Genomic DNA, 23,824 nt, shown 5'->3' with positions numbered 1-23,824 from the left:
AAGTCATTAATTCCGATGCCATTACTTCGTCTATTAAGAGTGTTTTTTATAGTCTTGACATTGCGATGTCATTTTTCTATGCTATGAAATTCACTTTGCCACAAGGTATTGGCAAGATTTTTTATCTGCTTATATGCTATAGGTTGTAAGGAGAAAATCCCCTTTATTGTTGAGGTTAATTATTTTTATCTCATTGACAATCTGGTATTTTTCTATTGGCCAAATTTAGTGTGCTTGTTCAGTTTTGGTGAAATCTTAATTTGATCATCAATCATATCTTGCTTGGTGGTTTAGCTTTTATCTTCATAATTTGAGCAGTGAAGACTTTTAAATCCTTGCATTTTTCAAGTTTAATTGAAACCTGTTGTCTCAGTTAGAACCAATTTTGGTTTCCAAACTTGAATTTTTGCTACTACAATCAATATTTTTTTTTTTTTAGAAGGGTAAATAACTTACATTATCGTAATCAATACAAAGTAAGCTACTCGACTAGGTAGCACCAGACATTTGACGACTAAATCTAGCACTACAAAGCCATACAACGAAATTACATAACTTTTATTTAAATGAAAAGCTGCGATAGTAAAATAAGTAACATTAACGATGATAAAATGACAAAAGATGGCAGCTTGTGCACGAACGTTGATGTTATCTTCATTAACACGGAAGATCTCCAACTACTGTCGATACATACGAGCGCCGGAGTGACAATAGCAAGGTATACTTACGCTCTTACGAAAAAAACGTTTGCTACTACAATCAATAGTACATCTGTACATGTAACTGAATAGAAAAAAAACAATTCAGATTACTATGGACTAGCCATGTCATCGATCCGTGTGATGAAAAAAAAACGCAACGTGGAGTCGTTGAGCAAATAATCGTCGTCATTCCGCTAACAAATTTCAACCGTAGATTATCTCATTAAATCAACAGTCACAAACACACTCCCTTCCTCCACCTCATCAATCCGTGCCCCCCTCCATCAACCAATCAAATTAAAACCCCTCTTAACTATAAATAAACATCTCACACAATCCCCAATTCCTCACCGCTAACCCTCATTCCTCTATCTCTCTCCTAAAATCTAAAATCACAGATATTTCCCCTCTCTAAAAATCTCACCAAAAATGGCACCAAAAGGCGAGAAGAAACCAGCGGAGAAGAAGCCCGCCGAGAAAGCCGCCGCAGCAGAGAAAGCACCAGCGGAGAAGAAGCCGAAAGCCGGAAAGAAGCTCCCAAAGGAAGCCGGAGCAGCAGCAGGAGACAAGAAGAAGAAGAGAAACAAGAAGAGCGTTGAGACTTACAAGATCTACATCTTCAAGGTTCTTAAGCAAGTTCATCCCGATATTGGAATTTCCAGCAAGGCGATGAGTATCATGAACAGCTTCATCAATGATATCTTCGAGAAGCTTGCTCAGGAATCTTCAAAGCTTGCGAGGTACAACAAGAAGCCGACGATTACATCTCGCGAGATCCAGACTGCTGTGAGACTTGTTCTTCCTGGTGAATTGGCTAAGCATGCTGTTTCTGAGGGTACCAAGGCTGTTACTAAGTTCACTAGCTCTTAGATTGTCTGATTTCTAGGGTTTCGGTTTAATTGAGTTGTTTTGAGGTTGATTGTTAGGGTTCGATGATGTAAAGGTCGATTCAAAGGCTTTTTACTTAGGAAGTAAGTAGTAAGTAATGGTAGGGTGTTATATCTAGTATTCGGTTGAATGAAAGTAATCAACTTCCGAATATCGTTTCTATGTAATGATCATCTTTTAATTTTAATTGATATCGTATTTTGTTGATGTTATCTGTTGTTGGCCCGTTTCATACTTCGTATTTGCTTGCAATTATCCTGGAAATTGTGAGTTGGAACAGTCTAATTGATTTGGATTGATTGGTCATGTGATGTTTCAAATTGAACAAGTATATTATTGAATTTTTATTAATCATGCTTGTGAGTTGTGAATTCGAACTCCTAATTTTGCCTCCAGTACAGACGATGCATGTCGAATTTCTATTAATCATGCTTGTTAGTTGTGAATTCAGGCTCCTAATTCCGCCTCAAGTATTCGAGTGAAACGGGTGTTTTTGGTTAAAATGCGTTGGAAAGGATTGTGAAATGTTGGAAGTTAACCTGCATAAATTGAACAAAGTTGTGAGTTGAACAGTCTTTTACTACTTATTTCGTACTGATTGGTTACGTTTCAAATTGAACCAGTATTTTCATTTTTGGTGGATGAATAATTTGGAAAGGATCATGCTTGTGACTTGTGAGATGTTAGCCACAAGAATAATGATGCAGCAACATGTTTTTGGATTTGTTTTTATTGTCCGTCAACTAACAAGATGGATTGTGACGCTTTCACTGTTTTATGTGCTGTAGAATTCGAGTGTTAAGAAATACTCCCTCCATTCAACTCCACACTAACACTTTCTATTTTACACACTATTCATAATTAAGCATCCAGTTTCAATTTTCTCTCAATACATAAGTAGAAATATATTCATGTGGGATCTTGTTTGATTCGTCTTTACGAGTACATTAAAAATATGTAACTTTTATATTTTTTGCAAATACGTAGCTAACGATATTTAGCGCTTAAAAGACGCGTTGGCAAACGTGAAAAAAGAAAGTGGTAGTGTGGAGTTGAATGGAGGGAGTATAGGTAATGTGCAAGTATCTTCCTTCTTTGCTAAATGAATACTACTCTGTAACATTTTTGTCTTGGCAGTTGTTACGCCAGAGGAGCGACATGATAACTTCTTTTATGACTAGTGAAGTCGGATGAGTGGTCTAAAGCATGCTATTTCGATGTAAATCAAGGCTAACTAAGTTCACCATCCCTCGAAATCTTGAAATGGTCAGGTTACTGTTAGAATATAAAACGAATCAAGGAACTTCAACCATCAGCTTGAGCTTTTGGTTGAGATGGTTTCTTGACATGGTATCAGAGCCAGGTGACCAAAAGGTCACGGGTTCGAATCTCACCCCTCTATTCTAAAGTGGATAATCAGAACAGGCCAGGGAATCCCGCCTGCACCCACACTTCAAGCCCAAAAAGAAAAAAGGGCCTTCGTGTGAGGGGGAGTGTTAGAATATAAAACGAATCAAGGAACTTCAACCATCAGCTTGAGCTTTTGGTTGAGATGGTTTCTTGACAGTTACGCTGGTATGTCTGTTGTATGTGTCATTGTTGTGAATTGAGAGTGAACATCAAGGGGTTTTATGCTAGTTTAGTGTAGTAATTTACCTTCTATAAGCGGAGAGAATTATGGTCTGCGTAACCCTGAATAAAACATGAAGGCCTGCAGGGTACTATTTACTAGCATGAGTCACATTTGTTTCTGACCGGAAGTTTGTTGCTAGCATACATTCACAGCTGAAACACTCATAAGAAGTCTGTGTGCGCCGATGCTAGCTGCTTGTGATCGGTATGTATGACACGCTCCTGTCCAGTGTCCAGCAGTGTCCCATTGAAGCTCAGTTAAAGGAAGTACATCAGTTAATGCTTATAGACAGAGAAATCATTGTTCCTATGTGAGTCTAGGGAGGAAAACTGATTGTTGCTTTGACATAAAGGATGCATTGTTTAACCCTGTAGGACAGTAGTGGGTTTCTCGATCCTCCCTGAAATTTTTCTTATATGTGACATCTTTATAGTCCTGAGAGGAGTCATCATACCCGAACCCAAAGTTGGAACTTTATATTATCATAGTTGAAAGGGTCATTTATCGGCAAAGAACGGAGTGATTTATGGGTTTGTGTGGTCGGATTATGCAAGGGTTGAGAATGCAATCCATAATCCTAATGAAACGCAACCTGTGGAATGATTCAGCATCCCTATGCATATCATCCTTGACAGGTTAATCAAGCGAAATCCGCTATAAATGAACCCTTGCAGATCAAAGTATTTCAAAGTTATGGTCCGTGATTAGATGATATGAGGTCTCGCACTGTCGCACACATTGTATAAGCATAGCAAAGGCTTCCCCGGTAATTGCAACTGAATATAGCGATCACATCCAAGCAAGGATGGGTCATTCTTATTATTTTTAAAAAGTTCAAATTACGAGGAAAATGATAAATATTTGAGCTACGGAATCTCAAGAATTAAAACAGTGTACAAATTTTACAGTTGTTTTAAGCTCTATTACAGTTGGCTTTCAGTTCTACAGTAATTACCGTTTGCCTTTTACTTTTATTTCAAAGTAAACAAAATAAAATTTGGTAAGTCGGTTATGTAGGATTTTAGGAAAGTTAAAATATGGAAGTATACCTGGTTGGACTAGTAGTTTGACTACTAAACATAATCAAATTCCAAAACCTACATAATCTGATATACTCTATAAATATAAGCAACACACCATCATCAGAAACACATCAACATCTTTTTTAACTTCTCTACTCAGTAATAATAAAAACTCGTTGGTTAGCTAGCTAGTGATGGATATGGATCGTGGTCATCGCTTTCGTGACTGGTCGGCGATGCCTAATGAGTTATTACAAGACATATTCCTGAAAATCTACTGTCTGGAGGATGGTATACGTTTCTCCTGTGTTTGTAAGGAATGGTTATCGGTTTTTAGGCAAGTTGGACCAGAGTTGAGCTCCACGAACCCATGGCTTTTGTTGCCGGAGAATACACAAGATAACCCCGAGGGTATGAGGAAGGTATACAATCCTCGTAACAACAAGTATTACAACTTGAGGATTCCTGAAACATTTGGAAAGAATTGTTGGGGTTCGAGTCTTGGTTGGATTGTCACTTATGATGGCGACCAAGAAATTAGTCTGTTTAACCCTTTAACCAAATCTCGTCTTCAACTTCCCCCGAGCAACACCATGATGCCTGAGCAGTTAGTATTCGCAGATCCTAGTCGCGAACTTAATTGCAATAAAATTTTGATGAGAGGCAGTCATATATCAAAAGCATGTGTATTGAAAACCAAGGGTACTACTGAGGATGCTTGTGGGTTTCTTGTGGCAGTCATCCATGCCCATAAGCGTAGAAGTTGCCCGTCAAAAAGTTTTGTGGATTCTACCTACTTGTCCATTGCTAGGCCTGGAGACAAGACATGGACACTAATTCAGACTCCTGAAGAAATAATCATCAAAGATGTCGTGTTTTGGAACGAGATGTTATGGTTTGTCACTGAAAATTGTTCTCTGTGGTATGCAGACCTCAGTGAAACAGGACCGTCTCTGAAAGCTGTAAAACTAGTACTCGAGCCTCATGTTCTGTTTCATATACATTCAAAAACTTACCTAGTCGAGTCATCTAATCACGAACTTCTTCTAGTCCAGCACTGGTCAACACCAACAACGATGACTTTTACAATGAAAAGAAGTCGAAACGACCTAATGATATCAAAAGCCGCGTTTCGTCCAGTTTCTGATGAACAAAACTCTGACAAGAAATCACCTAGGGAATACACCCACAGTTTTTGGATCTTCAAGCTTGATTTGAGCAGTAAAAAATGGGAACTTGTTGACAACGCTTCAGCTTTGGGTGAAAGTAGCATGTTTTTGGGTAAGAATACGTCGCTGCTGGTTGATCCTACTAAGCATGGTACATGTAAATCTAAATGCATTTACTTTGTGGACGATCACACTGCCGAAAGTGGACGTGCTATGGGCATATACTCTTTGGATGGTAGTAAACTCCCCAAACCAGAAGTATTCTATGATCGTGGTGAGACTACAGCTGATTATTCTACCCCGTTCTGGTTTACACCTCTCCTTTGCTAGAACAGAATGACCGAATGTTTGAAAATCCGATTGTGACAATGTACATATATAACTAAGAGCAAGACGGAGAACTTGTGTGCTAAAGGTGCTTGTGTTTAGTAACTCTATGTCTCTATTACTTCATTATTTACTCTTGTACTGTCATTCTGATGGCCTGAAGCCAAGAACATAATATATGTAACACTTGATTTTTTTTTTGTAGAATCATCATGTGATGCAATATAATTATATTCCTAGTTATTATCAATCGGGCTTTTCTAGAATGTGTCCAATAGCCACATTTAATTTAATTTAATTCTCTTTTATTAGTTTTCCATTTCAATTTTTTGTTTCATATCAAAATACAAATGGGGTGAAATATTAAATTGGTGTAACGGAGGCGTCCTTTACCCAATAGTTAGTTGATTAGGGTGATAAGAACAAAATAATAGCGAATAACAAAAAAGATGACACACAGATATACATGGTTCACCAGTCAAATAACTAGCTACGTGACTACGTCCACCCTGAAGGAAAGCAAGATTCAAACAGACTCTTTAAATCTCCAAATTCAGACGAACGCCAATCTACTTGAGCCCGGAACAAACTGAAACTTCCTCCCCGGAGGGAACCTCACAAATCGACTCTCATAAGATGATGATCCTTGGTTTGAGGGAGGATATCATAAGTGTCTACAAAATATAATAGTACGAGACATTTTGGGAAGGAGTCCAAGAGTAAATCCGTGAGGTCTTGGCCCAAAGCGGACAATATCGTACTATAATAGACAGTGTACACCGGTGCAGCAGAGGCCCAACACGAGATATTTCACGCTATTGAAATTTAAAAAAACATCTTCACAACGGAGAAATAGAGAAAAGAGATATAGGTTATAACCCAAGAGCTACTCCTCCCATTGTCAATTGATTTTGGATAGAAACTACATGGACTTATAAAGTAAATACTCCCTCCTCTTTAACGGGCTCGGCCTATACCCATGTGCGATCTAACATTTTATCGTGAGTAATGGGTAATTGTACTCGAACGAATCAGCCCATAAACCAATCCAACAAAAAGCGATATTTCTTGACAACCCTTCCACGTCAACGATCCGTGTGAAACCGCAATAGCCAATCAGATTCATCCTAACCCCCCTATATAAACAAACCACTCCCACCATCTATTCTCATCACATTTCTCTCACCTTCGTTTCATAATTCACAGAAATCATCTTCCATCAATCTCAAAAAAAAATGGCACCCAAAGCCGATAAAAAACCCGCCGAGAAAGCCGCCGCAGCAGAGAAATCCCCGGCCGAAAAGAAGCCGAAAGCCGGAAAGAAGCTCCCGAAGGAAGCCGGAGCAGCAGCCGGAGACAAGAAGAAGAAGAGAAACAAGAAGAGCGTCGAGACCTACAAGATCTACATCTTCAAGGTTCTCAAGCAAGTTCATCCTGATATCGGAATCTCAAGCAAGGCGATGAGTATCATGAACAGTTTCATCAATGATATCTTCGAGAAGCTTGCTCAGGAATCTTCTAAGCTTGCGAGGTACAACAAGAAGCCGACGATTACTTCAAGGGAGATTCAGACTGCTGTGAGACTTGTTCTTCCTGGTGAATTGGCTAAGCATGCTGTTTCTGAGGGTACTAAGGCTGTTACTAAGTTTACCAGCTCTTAGATTAGATTAATTTTGGTTGAGATGTGAATTTGCAGTTTGTTAATTAGGGTTAGGGTTTGTGATTTTGTTCGTGTTGGTTTTAATCAAGGTTGTAATCTGTATTACCTCAATGCAGTCTTCAATATTATTAATCAAATGATGATTTTAATGTTCTACATTACTTTATAATGTTTTGAATTGGTTTATTTTCGCAGTTGTTGTTTACTCCTTCCGTCTCATTCATTTGTTTACTTTAAAACAAATGGATGGGTCGGAAGGAGTTTATGCACAAACAAATAAGAGACGGAATTTAATTTTGCAGTTCAGAATGACGAAGATGAATTATCTACAATTTGAACTCGGGTCACGACTCTAGCCGATATCTGCTGTGCCTGTTGTGCTAGGTACTCTGGTGAATTGTACTTCAACTGCTGCTAGTTGTAACCGTGCGTTACTGCATTAGTGCTTGGACAATGGTTCTCTGGTGTCGTCTGATTATCGCAGTTGGCATAGAAAAATTGAATGAACAATTTAACTGACCAGCATAACTCATTGCTTGTTTGCGTATTGGACTCTGATGTTTCTCTCATCCAGCAACTGTACAACAAAAGGTTATCAACTTAATGACAGGTTTTCGCTGCTGAACTAGATAATGTCTCCTGTTGATTGAACTGTAAAAATGAATTGATTGATTGATACAGGAAACTGACCTGATTATCCATGTCTTTCAAAGCTGATGCAGCAGCATCTTCGGAAGTGAACTTTACAAACCCGTAGCCTCTTGATTTTCCAGTTATATGGTCGCAAATAACTCTAACTAGACATCATAAAAAGTTTAATCAGCGAACATAATAAAAGAGAGAGGCAGCAGTTCAACAACCATGCGTGTCTAAGATTAACTCAATGGTACAGGTACTCCGAGGATACCTTCAATAATGTCACCATGCTGAGTAAAAGCATCTCTTAATGCAGTTTCATTTGTATCATAAGAAAGCCCTACATCACGACATAAAGCCATCATTATAACCTGACAGAGACAGAAATGATCCATCAATTGAAGAAGAAATGAGGATCAATTATAAGAGCTTTAGAGTTAATTGTACGAGTAAAATGGACAACTTCAAATAACAGATGATCAACTCATAAGAAGAAGCGCAAGGGAAAAGACTACCTCCAACAAACAAATTGGTGCTCACATTACGAAGTAGATTCAGCATCGCAGGCGGGCCGTTTACGCGCTTGTAGTGTTTCAGTCCCCTCAACATCCAATCAGCTAATGTTAAATGCAGAAACTAAGCTGCAGGCTTCAGTAGTTCAGTCAGCTGCAAAATTATAAGAAGACATACCTTAGTGGTGCACAGACGCAAAACTGGTCCAGTAGATAATAATTGTACCAAACTATAGTACAGAAAGACTTGATTCTTATGCTGCAAGCAATACTCATTGCTCTTATATTGATCAAGTTAGTTAACACACTTTCCATATTTCCAATGGAGCCAAAGACTCATTACTCTTTGGTTATGGATTATAATGGAATAAATCAAAATGGCTCACTAAAGTAACTGCGCTTCTTTCTTTTGTGAAGTAGCGGTCCTTCAATGCAGTTCTCGACGCAATTTTCATCTTGGGTCATTCAGAAACTGCCTCTTTGTGTTGCTAACACAAGGGTAAGGCTGCTTACATCCGACCCCCTTACCCCGCAATTTGTGGGAGGCATTGAGGCATTGGGGTATTGTTGTTGTTGAGTTAACAGACACAATAAGTCTCCCTTAAACGGAATGACGGATACACCCGAGAGAGAGAGAGAGAGAGAGAGAGAGAGAGAGAACACAGGAAGGTAACATTCAATCAAGCATCATGTCAACAAGATAAAACCCAAGTAGAGTACTAGTCTCAAATGAATGCCACGGGCCACGGCCGTAGGTTAATCAACAGGAGAATACAATCTGTATATCCAAGAGCTGAGTGCTGAGCCCAGTCAAGCAAGCTTAGTTACACAATTAGAGAAAAGGCGCTCACAAGAACATTTGGTTTTCAGGCAAACAGCAACCAATAGCATGTCTCAATCATTTGTTTATCTTTGATTTAAATACTTCTAACATAGAATAAAAGTGGGTAAACAAATGACTTGGGACGGAGGGAGTATTAGACTAAACAACTACGGGAGTATTCAAAAAACTAATATCATAAGGTCTGGTTTCTTTCATCAAACAGAATTAATGATAAAAATACATAAAACGCAGAAAAATTGAGGAAGGCTGTAGAAGAGTACCTGGATTGGAAATACGAGATATGCTTTGACAAAACGCAGAGCTGAATTATGAAATTACTAATTAGCGTGAAAAATGAAAAAGTGTAGCACCGTTGCTCATTTGCACCAAGTTTTCAAACGCAAGGTGGGCTTAGACCGGATATGGGCCGGGTTCAAGTTGGATTTTTGGCATAAGGATTGCTGGTTTGTCAAGTGTTACTGGATCGGGCCTTTGTAAATCTGTAAACTGATTTATCCACGCAGACTTATTTTACGACTGATGGGGTTCTTCAATAGGCGGAACTGCGGAACGAGGGAACGACCCCCTGAACAACTTAAAATGGTGGATTCAGGATTGATAAAGATTAGAAAGGACTGTTTATTGCTCAATGCATTATAACTAACTACATCTAAAGAATTTCAGTTGCTGCAAAACTCGCTCCCCCCAAAGTTGCTCAAGTAATCTCAATCAGTGGCATTCCAGGAAGCCATAAAGGCGAATTATATGCTTGAACAAAAGAGAAAAAATTATATTGCAGCTCAGCTGGAAAGATACAAACCTCCTTATTACAACAATACAGTTTTTTACAGTTAGTTCCTTGAAACCAGTAAATTTATTGTTACAGTTTGTCATCCAAACTGATTCACAATACTTCTCATCAAAAAACACACGCTCGACATTAGCATGTCAGTATATCAGTATAGCCTACTAAGAAATCGTTAGAATACTTATAACATAACACGATGATCCTTGTTCTGTAAACAAGGAAAATGGAAACTCGGGAGCTTGGAGTATAATTATAAAAACAACCTATACTTTGGAACAAATAGCATAGCTCCAAGCTTCCTATTAGGTCATGTACAACGGCGGAAATTGTGCACAAAAGGTATCCCCCGTCGACTGTTATCAATGCTTAGAACTCGAAACATCCTTGGTCCTGATCTTTGAGTGGCAGTCTGTTTTCAGCAATCAAATGCAAAAAAAAAAAAAAAAAAAAAAAAAACAGGATCAACTAGTGAAATATATCTGGACCAAGATCGGATGTTGCAAAATAACATTATCGATAATGTGAAAAGGAGTCACGAGAGAAAAGAATTGCAAATGAATGAGACAGAATTTACAGCTTAGAAGTGTATAATTAATGAACATTCAGAAATAAAGCTCTATTCCAATCGAACAGTCTCTTCATCATCTGTGTCTAATTCTTGCTCCACGCCCTTTACCTATAAAATATCAGGAATCCATCATTAGCTAAGCGATACTTCCAACAGGAGAACAGATATGCAAGAATTGGTAGCCGAATGGGAGAACAGATATGCAGCCGACACCTTGTAGCCCGAATGGGAGTACGTGGATTTCATTATTTATATACTACGCATATGCCACAAGTTTTTATTTTACTTTTATATAATTATATAGGTAGTTTGCCTATTAAGGAGATTGAGGATAACAACCTCACCTCAGGCACATAGTGCATCAGCATATTCTCAATACCAGATTTCAAAGTGACAGATGAACTAGGACAGCCACTGCATGCTCCTTGCAACTGTAATTTGACAATTCCATTTTCCCTGACACACAACATCCAAAAAGTATCACTCCCTCCATTATGTTGGAATCACTAAACTTCCATATGGGACTCTATATTTAAGATAGTGAAAAGTAGGAAGGGTAAAAATGGCAAGTTAACTTGTTCCGAGGCAACTGGATGAGTAAATAAAGGAAATGTAGTGAATTGGTTTGAATGAACCAAGATGCAAATTATGATTCAAATGAAAAAAATCACAGATAATTTTAAGGTGGGAAATAGAAAATTACGGATCAAATCCTTTATAAACAATATCACCACCATCATCCTGCACCGCTGGTCGTATCCGTGTTTCCAGAAGCTCTTTTATCATAGCAACAGTTTCTGAATCCTCCTGTAAAGATAACATTTGTCATATGGTTACTAAAAAAATTGAATTGAAAAGACGTATAAACATTTGTCAACGGTTAAGTCCAGAATATAGGAATTGAGGTGTTCAATCACATACTTCATGAATTGTTGTGTCCTTTGAAGCAGCAGTACTTTCGTCTAGAAACAACGGTTGGCTAGATGTATAGAAGTCCGTAATTGCAGCAAAAATCTCAGGCTTCAGAATATCCCAAGAAATGTCGTCAGACTTGGTAACCGTTACAAAATCAGATCCAAAGAAAACTCGTGTAACTCCTGCGGCAGACAAAGACGTGTTATCAACTATATGCTTCAATCAATGTGTAAACCATTAACTACTTACTAATTTGCAGAAATGAAGGATACAACAACAAAGCTTCATGAATAAACCAACTTGAACCCTCTGTCCAGCTGAAAGCATCATAGTTTATACAACATCGTGTAGGACTAAAAAATGACAGACCAGCTACTGAAATGTGCACACTGACCAGAAAATTCAAATGAAACCATTCTTTACTACGAAAGATCAGGATTGATATTATCGGAACTTATGATTGTACTTTGGGTAAAAAGAAGTGACTTACATATACATAAAAGAGGAGTTGACTTGTAAGGAATCTTATAGTTACCATTGTGGGATCTAGAACAGGTTATCTCCTACCAAACAGTGATGTATGCATACTGCATAGCTATCTCTTTATCCGCAATTTGGTACTCAAAAGAGTCTACAAAGCTTCTTTATCCAACAAGAAGTCTTACTAAGGTCATAGCCTAGTCCTTCAAAAGAACATGATATGCAAATTGACTCATGAGCATAGAATAGGCGTACCATCAATGGCAAAAAGTGATCTCGCTAAAGGTGAATTCATCGCAGTACGAGCATTCGGAAAGTCAAAGCTCCCAACTTCCATCACCGACTTACCAGGATGAAACATTAGTGACGCGGGATTAGGTGTAGGCTGTGTTTGAATAAACATTGTTCTCCTTTGCCCTGTTCACTTATTAGTGTCAATATAACAAGACAACCCCAGAAAAAATCTCAGTGTCACACTAAGTAACAAAATCTAAATAACAGTCAAACCCAAACAAACTTAATCGAATTCAAACGCCATACACATAACTTTGTCATAATCCCATATGAAAATAAAGGAGGGCAGTAAACTGTATAACAGAGATCAATGGTTTTACGTCTTCTTATTTACTACATTATTTTTGAGAAATTAAACCCTTAGCTGAATAATTTAAACCCAACAAATATTGATTTTATAAATTACAGTCTAGGAGGAAGGCTTGCAGGAAGTCAAATTTCAAGCATTACGTATGAATCAGAAGTCCTTTTTCTTTCTTCCGGTCATATGTATAAACTATATGGAAAAGAAAAAGAAAAAAAAAAAGAGAGAGAGAAACATACCTTTGAAAGATTTCCATGGATGTGAAGCAAAGTTAGTAGGACGACTGAAATCAAAAGCATAAGAGCGGAAAGTGCGAGATGACAAAGAAGAAGAAAGGAAGAAAGAAGAGCGTAGGTTGGTCGAATGATGTGATTTGAGAGAATTGAAAGCTTGACGGACAACCTTGAGCCTGCTTAAACCCTTCATCATGTCTTTAAATTTGTCGCTTTAGCTGCTGGTTTTGGCTTCCCTGTTACAAGGTAGAGAGTGGTCAGCGATACAAAACAGAAGAACGCAGAGGCAAATCTGTCAGCAGCTCTTTCTGAGACCTAGGGATGACAATTTGGCTTCCTGCCACTGAAGAACAGTACTAATCTGAAACAGTGCTACATCCCACAGCCGTAGGCCCATTAACAAGCATATAGTATCTCTAAAAATCATAGCATACAGTCATACACAGAGAACTAAGAGCAATATTATTAAGAGACAACATTGATGACCTGGATCAAACTAGCTTGGTTACCCGAGTAACTCATGAGACCATTTGGTTTTCTGGCAACCACCATAATCGCGTCATCTAAAAAATTACTCCCTCCGTCCCGGTCATTTGTTGTCCTTTGGTTTTGGCACAAAGACCAAGGAAAGAGGAGAGGGCCAATAACTAAATGACAAGTGGAACAAATTGAATGAGAATGATCAAATTACTCATCAAGTTCATTCTTAAAATAGAAAGGACAACAAATGACTGAGACACCCCAAAATGGAAAAGGACAACAAATGACCGGGACAGAGGGAGTACTACTGAAGAAACAACTAATCAAGCCAAAATCATTGCAGCTAAGTTTAAGTTCGACTCCACTCTAGCAAGGGAAATATCACTGGCTCACTGCAGTCCACCATTAATCCCTTTCCTAAAGCGGAGGAACAAATTTCATTGCAAGATTCTATGTTTGCAAAATTAATTTTATTGAAATCTTACTCAAATTTCTTTAATTTAAACTCCATGAAAATTGCTGGGTCAATTGTCAATACCTAACTAAAACCACAAGCCATATTTAACCAAAACCTGTGAAAATTGTAAAAACTTTAGAAAAACACATTAAAGTATGCAATTTCTCATTCAGGAAATACACACTTGTGTCATCAATCAAAGCATCCACTGACCACTATCATGTACTGCAATTTTGGAATCACATTTGATTATGCAGAAAATTCAGAGCTTTCCTAAATTTCTTTAAATTCCATTTAGAATATAATTCGGATGCAAATAAAGGCACTTCTTAAATTTGTAATTAATCGCAAACAGTAGTAAAATATGTGGAAAATATATGAAAAGGTACCTGGATTGAAGATGCGGGATGATGAGCTGAAATGAATGTGGAAGATGAACTCCTCCAATTGAACCTACTTCTCAAATTGGGCCTAACCCCTCTTTTGAATCAGCAACTGGGTTTTAGACAAGTAGGGAAAACTCCATCTAATCCAATCTTAATTCCTAATTCCAAACTAATCTAAATTAGGGGCTAACCAAAATCAAACTCAATGTTCAAAATAGATGGAGTAGAATCTTATTCATTTGATGGACGAACTCGAAAGAGGAAAATTGAGGAAGCAATGAAAGAAAATAGAGCAGCAACTCTGCAAATAATCGTTTGGTTACTAGTCTCGGAAGCATCTACTGATCCCGTCTGTTCTGTCCAAAACAATGATAGCTTTGCGTTTCATGGCCAAAACTTCAATAAACACAGCATGGTTTGATTCAAACCCACATTTAATCACATCTAATTGTCTTTAACATACGTCTTCTACAATTTGAGATACTATGACCATATGTTTGATCCTAACACGCATTTGATTACGTCTCTGCTTGGTTTGGGAAACGAGTCATCTACCCCCTTCATTTCATAATCCACAATTCCACATACCAAACTTTGACTCAAATTTAATTCATGGATCTAACTACAACAATTCAACATCCATCAAAATATCCAGAAATTCAACCAGAAACCAACCCAACACCAGATTGCATGCTAAACATTTGCTGATAAACAACTTTTCATTTCAATTCTCTGCTACAACTACAACATCCGATCACTACGAAACGCAAATTCACAAATCTAAACAAAGAAGAACAAATTAAGTACAAATGACATTACTCAAACAAACAACAGTTCATCTATCTCTTAATTAGATTAGCTTAGGCTTCAAGCTGCTGCTTTCTTAGGAGATTTGGTAGCCTTGGAAGGCGACTTAGGTTCCTTTGGTGACTTCTCAGCAGCCTTCTTTGGCAACAACACCGGGTTAATATTCGGCAACACACCTCCATGCGCAATTGTCACTCCGGCTAACAGCTTTCCAAGCTCATCATCGTTCCTCACAGCCAACAGCACGTGTCGCGGTATTATCCTGTTCTTCTTGTTGTCACGTGCCGCATTTCCGGCCAACTCCAACACCTGACAAACATCAACACCACATCATTCAACCGCGCAATACAAACTTCTTAGATACAGCAGATGTAGAGCTCAATCGATTAATCAATTAGAAGCGTTCATTAGCAATCGATCATATCAAACAAAAAACATGATCATAAATCCATGCAAATGTAAATAGATCATAAATCTTCAATTTATCCTCCCTTCATCTCAATCAAAGGTAAACAAATGATTGAAACGGAAGAAGTACTAGCATAAAATGACCTTACAGCATCTTAAACAAGCTGATTAAGGTAAATTAATCATGATCTCCAGCCGATTATATTCGGAAATGTCGGAATTAAAGTAAAACAGTCTTACAAGAGACTAATTACTTCAGCAGAGAGATATAAAAGGTAAAATTAGTTAAATCAGTAGTAAGAGTAATGGAAGCTTCGATCTACTCGTTTTATTCTTTGCGAAACGTATTTTAATGAAAATAAATGATTGAAACGCGGAATTAAAGTAAAACCGTCTAAGAAAAGACTAAAATAAGTACCTCAGCGGCGAGATATTCAAGAACAGCGGAGAGATAAACCGGAGCACCACTACCAACACGCTGAGCATACCTCCCTTTCTTCAAATACCTACCAATACGACCGACCGGAAACTGTAAACCGGCCTTGACCGATCGTGAAACCGGCTTCTTTTTAGGACCGGTACCCTTACGACCGGCTGCGCCTTTCTTGCCTTTACCACCGGTGGAGTCCATCTGTCGGTTATGTGACCGGGAAATGAAGGTAAAAAGAGAGAGAGAGAGAGAAAAGTAGATGAATTATTGATGGGGTGAAGTGTGGGAGAGAAGTAGGGAAAGAGTTATCTGTGTGAAATGATTTTATATTGGAGGTCGTTGTTCTTGGAGTGGGTGTGATAGAGAGTTTTAGCCGTTGGATTTGATATTTTATTGATTGGTTTGGACGGTGGAGATGATGGGTTTGGAGTGATCCGTGTGCTTGGGTGTGCACCAATAGGAAGAGAGTTTTGGTTTTTTGTGTTTTTTGGGTAGGTATGTGATGTGTGTGTTTAAAAGAACCAATTTTGTAGTCAAAACAAATAAAAAAATGAGTATTCTATATATTTAATCGAACTAATTGAAATTCACTTCGATATAAAAAATTGTATAAGACAGGTGTTTAATAATTTACGGAATTTATTTTCGCAGTACAATTTTTACTTATTGTAGTACTTTTTGCACCACATTTTCCATTTGTTTGCCCCTAGCTAAAAAACATGAAACCTAATTTTCTCTCTTTCTCTCTATTGTTGAATCCTTAACTTCCTTCAAAAACCCGCAAGTTCTTCAATGATGAATGATTATTTAAATATGGAGAAATTACGTAATTCGTTAATCAATTATTACTAATTTAATTTCTCAATTATCTCTATTATTATCACTCAAATGAAGGTCCAGACTCCAAATCCCCTAATTTCCACTTCTATTAAAATTAATTAAACATTTCACAGTCATTGAAATTTGATCTGTTTGTTCTGGATGTGAAACAAGGAGATAAGTATAATGCAAACTTTGCCCACTACTAATTGGAGATTGCCGCCATTTGTCAAGCTTCTTAGAATTACTACAACAATTAATAGTAAAACGGACGACTTTATCAATGACTGATTAGAACCAAGATCACCTAGCCGGCTAAATCTGAGCCACAGGTTAGATCAGTACCAGAGGGCTTGGCCTTCTTGGTCGGATGCCCTTTATCCTGCTTAGGCCTCGGCGGTAGCTAGCGAGCAGAGGCGGCGTCGATGGGGGTAGGCTCTTTCCTCTTACGAACATGAGGAGATCCTCCGCACGGAGTCCTCCCAAAGCAATAACATCAACGACTTCCACTGTCCCTTTTTTGATCGAAGGAATGGGAGGCGGGGATCGATGCGACGCCGTCACCGCCGATTTCTTTGTTTTCGCGTTCGGCGCGCAAGATATTACCAATAACCGTCGCTTGTGCCGCCTCAAAGCATTTAAGCCTTTCACCGCCGATCCATGAGATCATTCGGCGGCGTTCGCGGTCACGAGCCGAGCCTTAGGGTGCTTATCAACAATCGACTTGTCGCAGCAAGCCCCATTCTCCTAAGGATATCCTCCGACAGTCCGGCCAAAATGGTCTCGCAAAAGAAGCAAAGCAAATGATTAAGAGGAAGGAATGAAATCAAAGTTCAAGAAACATGAACATTTAAAAATGACAGAAAGGGGCCTCACACCCACCCCACTCACCCCGTGCTAGGGGTATGAGGCCGACGTGGCAGAGCGGCGCATCCCGGAGAATGATCTCGCGTCGGAGGAATCCATCCTTCGGCAACCCATCATCTCCCACCTCAAATGACTTCATCGCCCGCTCCTCATCGGCGTTAAGAGGGACCTTGCTGGCATCCATCTTAAGCTTATTTGGGGTGACCCATCTGTCACGCTCCGCCTTAGTCTCACACCGCAAATTGACTTGGTGCCGGGAAGGACCGGGGCAAGGGATATTCCTCCGAACCTCAACAAACACCCACCGATCCTTCCGGCCCTTGCAGAAGAAAGCTTTTCAACGGAGACGTAACCCGGCTCCGTCGCACGCCGTACCATCCGACGCGACCAGAAACGACGGTCGAAGGTGGTGAAGCCGACGAAATAAATTAACCGTCGGAACCTCCCCCCTAAAGAGACAGAGCCAGACAAAGCCGACTATGGTCCTAACAAAGCCAACGGGTGCGGTTGGGCCACGCAACGTTCATGGCTCTAATAATGGCCATAACGTATTCATTCAGAGGAAACCGGAGCCCATACTCCAGGTGTCTAATGTACACGCCGATGTAGCCCTTGGGAGGGCAACAGACCGCCTGGTCGACCCCGGGAATGACGATACTATACCCCCTGCCAAAGTAGAAGTGACGCACGAAAGCGTCGGGACGAGGTAATGGTGGCAAATTTATGGGTCCAAGCGCGGTTAGGGCAGCCTTACAGGCATCGCCGTGATCCTCGATATACGGCCTCCCCTCATTAGGATGAGCCCCTTCGGCATCATCATCTTCCTCATCCTCCAAATCCTCCAGAACTTCTGGATTAACTTCAGGAGAAAGAGGCCTAGGACCCCTAGACCTTATCGGGATAGCCTCTAGTATCTCCTCTTCATTAAGACGCGACGGAGAACCCCCCGGCGCACGATTACTAGGCCCTAAGCGTCGCAGAAGACATGGCAAAGCAACAATTATTTAACAAAGAAAAGATCGAGAATTTGATTGTTTACCTTGGAAAAAGGGTTACGCCGAGTAGAAGTTTGAAGGCTAGAGAGAAGTTCCGTCAATGAGAGTTTAAGCAAGAAGGAAATTTTAGAGAAAATGAAATTGAGGGCCAATTTCAGGGGCTAACTACCCTATTTATAGGAAAAAGCCCATGAAGAAAGACCAATCAGGGCACAGCCCATGAAACGTCAGCCAATCAGCGAACAGACACGTGTCAGACATGCGACCACGGAATGTCAATCGTTGCAACGATTGAACGTCAATCAATGCAAAGATGACCAAGCTTCTTCAACATGCCCCTTCATATCTCTCGCCTATTCATCTCCTCAAAGCAAATTCCTAAGTATCCGTTCTCCGCCGCCACATGATCAACCGAGCTTGGCAAAGACGGGGGCAATCAAAGCACACCAAGCACTCTCAACCTCGGGTCCACCGGCCACCGCCATCTTCTCTTCCACATTTGATGTCCATTACACATCCATGTGGAGGGGGATATGGTACTACCGCACGAAAGTAAGCCGAGGGAGAAGAAGCCGGGGATTTAAATTCGTTTCTTTACGCGAATATACGCTCAACATACATCGGAGTCCATACCACGGCATAGACTACGCTGGGGGCAAATTGATGGGGCATATTCTCGCACCCGCCGACCGAGTCAACACATTGAGCAAGGTCAAGGACATCCACAACAAGTCAACGACCTGACTACCCTAACCGACGCATCTGTCAGGTCCCTACGAGACAACTAGCCAGTCGGGGCACACATCAGCGTACTCACATCCGAGACCCCTCGGCAGTGAGTCAACAGGGCCCGCCGGCCTGCCATAGGTCCCTCGGCCGAGGGGTAGATCAGTCTTTCCACCTGCTAGCCACTTGGCCACTACGTGACAAAAGGTGAAAGTCTATAAATACTCCTCTACTCTCATTGAGTAGAGGATCCACAATTTAGCCTAAAAATCACTATTCATCTGGTAACATCTTCCTTATCTCTCTACAACACATACTTAGCCAAGTAACATACAACTTAGTCCCTTCGAGTTTACTGACTTGAGCGTCGGAGTGAGTACGCTTGGCACGAAGCCAAGCCCTCAGTTCGCTCATTGTTGCAGGAGAGGCCGAGGAAAACAATCAAGGCGAGGAAGATTCAACCAAAGACGTCATCTTACAAGCGCGGGTGGTAAACAAACTTGCTCTGGAATTACACCCGGAACACTATTAAACTAGTTGTATTATTTGTATTGTGAAATTCTTATATTGATTATACAGTTAACTAACCACGGTATTGTTTTCAAAACTGTGGTGATCCATTTGGGGATAGTGAGCAGTTGATTGAGCAGGTATAGCTGTGGATAGCACGCGTGTTGCATGGGGTATAATCGTCACCAGTTTTATCTAGCTTCTGTTGACAGTTTACGTTATAGTTCTTTTAACAGTTTTGGTTACAAACGTTTTGAGCTTAATTTCAGTTGTATTTACACTTTAAACAGTTTTGGCATTTTATAATTGTTCTTTGATGTTCAATTTGATATACTCTACCTCAGGCAACCGAGATGGTAGCACCTTGATATGCTAAGGTGGTCCTTGGTAAGACACCTTAATGTATGGAGGTGTTATAGTTTTTTGGCGAATTTTTTTGGGTATTATAAGATCATGTTTGGTAATCAACATACAACTTTTAGCGAAAACAACTTACATGTGCCATATTTTATTAGAAGTTTGACAAACATATTTTAATTAGCAAAATTAGATAAATTGTTTGATAATTAACTGATGAAAATTAATACTCCTTAATATTCTAAATAACCTTCTTTATTTTCTTTTTTCGTCTATTCATAACACCTTTCATATTTCCTTTTTTGATAAAGTTTTATACTTATTTTAATCACTTTATCCCACAACACCCATACTTTATACTTATTTTAATCACCGCCTCACCCACAACACTGCCCACAAGGCTACAATACCTTCTCTCTCTCTCCAATTACCCCATCCCATAACAATACTTTATGCTTGTTTTAATCAAACCCTTAAATTTTGTGTCAATGCCGAATAGGGAATATTATCCGGAATAGGATGAAGTATATTGTTATATATCCTTTATAAAACGATGAGTACTTTTTTTTAATAGCGTGCCAATTAATATCTGAGGTAAACAACTTGTTGTTAAACAACATATTGACCATGATAGTTATTTACCAAACACCAAAATTAACATATTAATTGGTCAAACACACAAAAAGTCTTGAATAAGATAAAAAATATTCGAGCATGTCATATGCCAAATCAACTCATAAACCACCACAACCTCGACCCCGCTACATTCCTTTATCGATGATTACCTTTTCTACCAACCCGACATTCAGCCCCACCGTCCAATAATGCAACCCTAAAAAAAAAAAAATTTGGGGAAAACATTTTAAATCATGACTGTTGTGTTTGGGCTATGTTTTTTTTTTTTTTTTGAATAGGTTGATGTTCTATATTTGTGTTTAAGCGAGTTTTTATTTGCATGGATGATTTTAGGGTCATTTGTCGACGGTAGCGGTAGACAGCAATGTAGTTTGTGTCAGCAATGGTAGTAGGAGTTTTATATATGTAATTTCCCGTGTTTTCTAGTAGTGCACTCGGTCAAGTACAACAGAGTACTCGACTGAGTGACACTATACTCGACCGAGTACAATGACCGAATGCCCTATGGGCAGTTGACGAGCTCTTGATTATAAGTCACTCGATCGAGTGGTTGGTGCACTCGACCGAGTATCACCAAGCACTCGACCGAGTGTACTGGCTCTGACGCAATTTTGGCGAATTGGGCTTCATGTGTTAGGCCTAGGTATAAATAGTTTCTTTTTCGGATTTCTTTCATTTCCACAACCATAAATATCTCTCATCTTATCCTAATCACCCTAAAAATCCCTCAAAATTCTCCAGAACCTTATCCTTGAAGACACCTCTTTAAAGATTTTGTGTTCAAGCCCTCACCTTTTTATTTCTTTACATTTGTAAGTCATTAACGATCCTTTTTTTCTTTATTTATTTTGTTACTAAACCCTAGATTTTGGGAGAGTTGTCCTATGGGAATTTAATTAATGTCCTAGTTAATTAAGTGGATTAATTCAAGGTTAATTAGTATTGTTAATATTGTAGGATGTATTTGTGATAGTTGTTACATTAATTTTTATAGGAGGAGACTTCGTAGAGGAGCCCTCTTAGTGTGCTTGCTTTGTTGATTGAAGATTTGTAAGAGATAGGATTTCCCTACTCAGTCTTAGTAATATCGTTGTTTACATTTGTGTTAATTGCCATAAATTCCATAATACATGTCACAATTGCATTATGTTATGATTAGTTGGGAATTTAATGTTGGTTGCATACTAGTATTGGAGATTTATCATGTTATGTTTGTGAGTAAGTGGTATTAACTTCATATTGTCATTTGAGGTTGCATTATAACATGTAAAGGGGAAATTGTTGATAGTAAGTTGGTTTAATGATGAACATGTGCATTCATGTCGTATTATGATTCATGATTGTGTGAAAAGGTATAATTAATATTTATTGTATGCATTGGTGACTTGTGGTGGTTGGAGGATATTGGTGGTGGAGTATTGTTATGTTGTGCTGGGTTGTTGAGGAGACGTAAGACGGATCGGGAGACCGTCTTACGCTAGGGTCGCCTTTTGGAGTATCCCACTCCAAGATGGACGTGCACGTTCATGACTCGAGTATGGAGGGGCTCGTGCAGTGTTACGACGTCTGGCTGGGGCCCGATTAGCACCCGGGATCGGCACTGTGGGCGTGCCCCTAGTGTGTTTTACGGACTGCGGTCCGGCTGTTGGTGGCGGCGTACGATATCGTCATCGGGTTTGTTTGGAGGTGTGGTGATTGGAGGACACTTATGTTATCATATTTCATTTGTGAATATCATATTTACCTTTCATATTGCATTCACTTGTTATGTCGTAAGCACTCATATTATTGAGACTGGCCGTAAATGTTTTCAAATATCTGTGGTGAAACGTATGATATTTCCGATCATATGAGGACCAATGGCTTGCAGGTAGTTTGAGCATGCTGATAAGTCGTGGCTTGGAGCGGTCTCCTTTTAGCGTGTCACTACTTTTCTTATCTTGGCTTTTATAACATTATATTAGACTCCACTTTATTTGATTTGGTTTTGTATAATTGAGATTGTTATTTAATCCCCGAATATATTATAACTTCTCAACTATATACTTATCTATTTAAATGCTTAAAATGGTTTGTTCGCACTATTACATTGGGAAACTAAGTTGTGTAGCACCCTCGTTGACTATGAATACTATGATGGGCTTGAGGAAGGTTTCCCAATTAATGAGGGTGTTACAATATATGTGATTTACATTCATTTACATAGAAGCCTTTATACTTTGTATGTAGCACTCATATATACCAAGGAGTCTTAACAAAACCTTCCCTAGCATATAAAGGCATTACCATCTCGGTTATCCGAGGAGTAGCAAATATCATAATGTCAACAAGAAAACAATTTAAAGTTTATTACAGGTTTAACTTAACAAAATAAAAGGTACAGCTGATCACAACAACTATCAACTACGGTGATACTATCCATGCCATGACTCAGTGATAGACTCGTCGTTCCAAAGCACCCAACTAAGCTCCACATATCAACACTTCCTAAGACTAACTGCTCACCATAATGGATCACGGCAGACACATAACAAGAAGAAAGACAAACAGCACCACACAAGGTCAGGAACCGAAGAACAACAGATAACACAAGATACAAGATACACAAAACATCTCCAACTCCAATCAACCATCAATATCTGACTAACCCGAAGGTAAAGTCATGCCAGAATATCTATCACAACAGATATTCCACACCGGCATTGGGGGACTGCAACCGTTCCCACCTAAGCTCCGCTCATCTCCATCGAGCGAATAACCAATGTCCATTAATGTGCACACCCCCCTTGTGGCGGGAACCACAAAGGGCGAATCAAGGGCGTGAAGCCATTCCCAGGATGACTCCACTCAGCAGAGACGCGCCCCGTATACAAACACAACATCACTATCACAAACAACAATACTATACATCACACAAGACAACAATCAACAATACTGAGTAGGAAAACTTACCTTTAGCAATCAGCATCAACA

The 23,824-nt window shown here is 39.3% G+C and overlaps 4 protein-coding genes across 8 annotated transcripts; 1 reads left to right on the top strand and 3 right to left on the bottom strand.

Annotated features, from left to right (window-relative positions):
- The first annotated feature begins 1,038 nt into the window (after positions 1-1,038).
- LOC141617333 (histone H2B.7-like) lies at positions 1,039-7,556 on the top strand. Its single transcript, XM_074434518.1, has 2 exons — positions 1,039-1,563; positions 6,989-7,556. Exons 1-2 carry the CDS (start codon positions 1,131-1,133, stop codon positions 7,399-7,401), a joined length of 846 nt encoding a protein of 281 aa, XP_074290619.1. The 5' UTR covers positions 1,039-1,130; the 3' UTR covers positions 7,402-7,556.
- Positions 7,085-9,940, bottom strand: LOC141617328 (glycine-rich RNA-binding protein 2, mitochondrial-like). Its single transcript, XM_074434512.1, has 5 exons — positions 9,653-9,940; positions 8,552-8,702; positions 8,308-8,376; positions 8,091-8,197; positions 7,085-7,977 (listed from the first exon to the last, which is right to left on the bottom strand). Exons 2-5 carry the CDS (start codon positions 8,643-8,645, stop codon positions 7,930-7,932), a joined length of 318 nt encoding a protein of 105 aa, XP_074290613.1. The 5' UTR covers positions 8,646-8,702; positions 9,653-9,940; the 3' UTR covers positions 7,085-7,929.
- Positions 9,941-10,497: 557 nt separating this feature from the next.
- Positions 10,498-14,388, bottom strand: LOC141617302 (nifU-like protein 4, mitochondrial). 5 transcript variants are annotated; one of them, XM_074434489.1, is made up of 8 exons: positions 14,300-14,388; positions 12,980-13,209; positions 12,398-12,559; positions 11,669-11,844; positions 11,451-11,554; positions 11,092-11,203; positions 10,754-10,855; positions 10,498-10,588 (listed from the first exon to the last, which is right to left on the bottom strand). In XM_074434489.1, exons 2-7 carry the CDS (start codon positions 13,167-13,169, stop codon positions 10,796-10,798), a joined length of 804 nt encoding a protein of 267 aa, XP_074290590.1. In that variant the 5' UTR covers positions 13,170-13,209; positions 14,300-14,388; the 3' UTR covers positions 10,498-10,588; positions 10,754-10,795. The 5 variants fall into 5 exon arrangements, with proteins under 5 accessions (XP_074290590.1, XP_074290598.1, XP_074290595.1 ...); XM_074434497.1 differs by having other exon boundaries at positions 12,491-12,559; XM_074434494.1 differs by lacking the exon at positions 10,498-10,588 and having other exon boundaries at positions 10,675-10,855; positions 11,087-11,203.
- A 593-nt stretch (positions 14,389-14,981) lies between these two features.
- Positions 14,982-16,256, bottom strand: LOC141617323 (histone H2A). Its single transcript, XM_074434509.1, has 2 exons — positions 15,930-16,256; positions 14,982-15,412 (listed from the first exon to the last, which is right to left on the bottom strand). Exons 1-2 carry the CDS (start codon positions 16,140-16,142, stop codon positions 15,164-15,166), a joined length of 462 nt encoding a protein of 153 aa, XP_074290610.1. The 5' UTR covers positions 16,143-16,256; the 3' UTR covers positions 14,982-15,163.
- Positions 16,257-23,824: the final 7,568 nt, after the last annotated feature.

This window comes from Silene latifolia, chromosome 1, assembly GCF_048544455.1.
Source record: "Silene latifolia isolate original U9 population chromosome 1, ASM4854445v1, whole genome shotgun sequence".
Taxonomy (NCBI): domain Eukaryota; kingdom Viridiplantae; phylum Streptophyta; class Magnoliopsida; order Caryophyllales; family Caryophyllaceae; genus Silene; species Silene latifolia.
Note: the sequence above shows the minus strand (reverse complement) of the source record. Positions and strands in the feature narration are given on the sequence as shown.

Coding starts and splice junctions, on each gene's coding strand:
- LOC141617333 (XM_074434518.1), top strand. CDS start 1,131: ATGGCACCAAAAGGCGAGAAGAAACCAGCGGAGAAGAAGCCCGCCGAG. Junction 1,564..6,988: donor GGCTGTTACTAAGTTCACTA/GCTCTTAGATTG, acceptor TGGCACCCAAAG/CCGATAAAAAACCCGCCGAG.
- LOC141617302 (XM_074434489.1), bottom strand. CDS start 13,169: ATGATGAAGGGTTTAAGCAGGCTCAAGGTTGTCCGTCAAGCTTTCAAT. Junction 12,560..12,979: donor TCCATGGAAATCTTTCAAAG/GTATGTTTCTCT, acceptor ATAAGTGAACAG/GGCAAAGGAGAACAATGTTT. Junction 11,204..11,450: donor GTTTATAAAGGATTTGATCC/GTAATTTTCTAT, acceptor GTTGTGTGTCAG/GGAAAATGGAATTGTCAAAT.
- LOC141617323 (XM_074434509.1), bottom strand. CDS start 16,142: ATGGACTCCACCGGTGGTAAAGGCAAGAAAGGCGCAGCCGGTCGTAAG. Junction 15,413..15,929: donor TTGAATATCTCGCCGCTGAG/GTACTTATTTTA, acceptor GATGTTTGTCAG/GTGTTGGAGTTGGCCGGAAA.
- LOC141617328 (XM_074434512.1), bottom strand. CDS start 8,645: ATGTTGAGGGGACTGAAACACTACAAGCGCGTAAACGGCCCGCCTGCG. Junction 8,377..8,551: donor CACCAATTTGTTTGTTGGAG/GTAGTCTTTTCC, acceptor GTCGTGATGTAG/GGCTTTCTTATGATACAAAT. Junction 7,978..8,090: donor TGAAAGACATGGATAATCAG/GTCAGTTTCCTG, acceptor TTTGTTGTACAG/TTGCTGGATGAGAGAAACAT.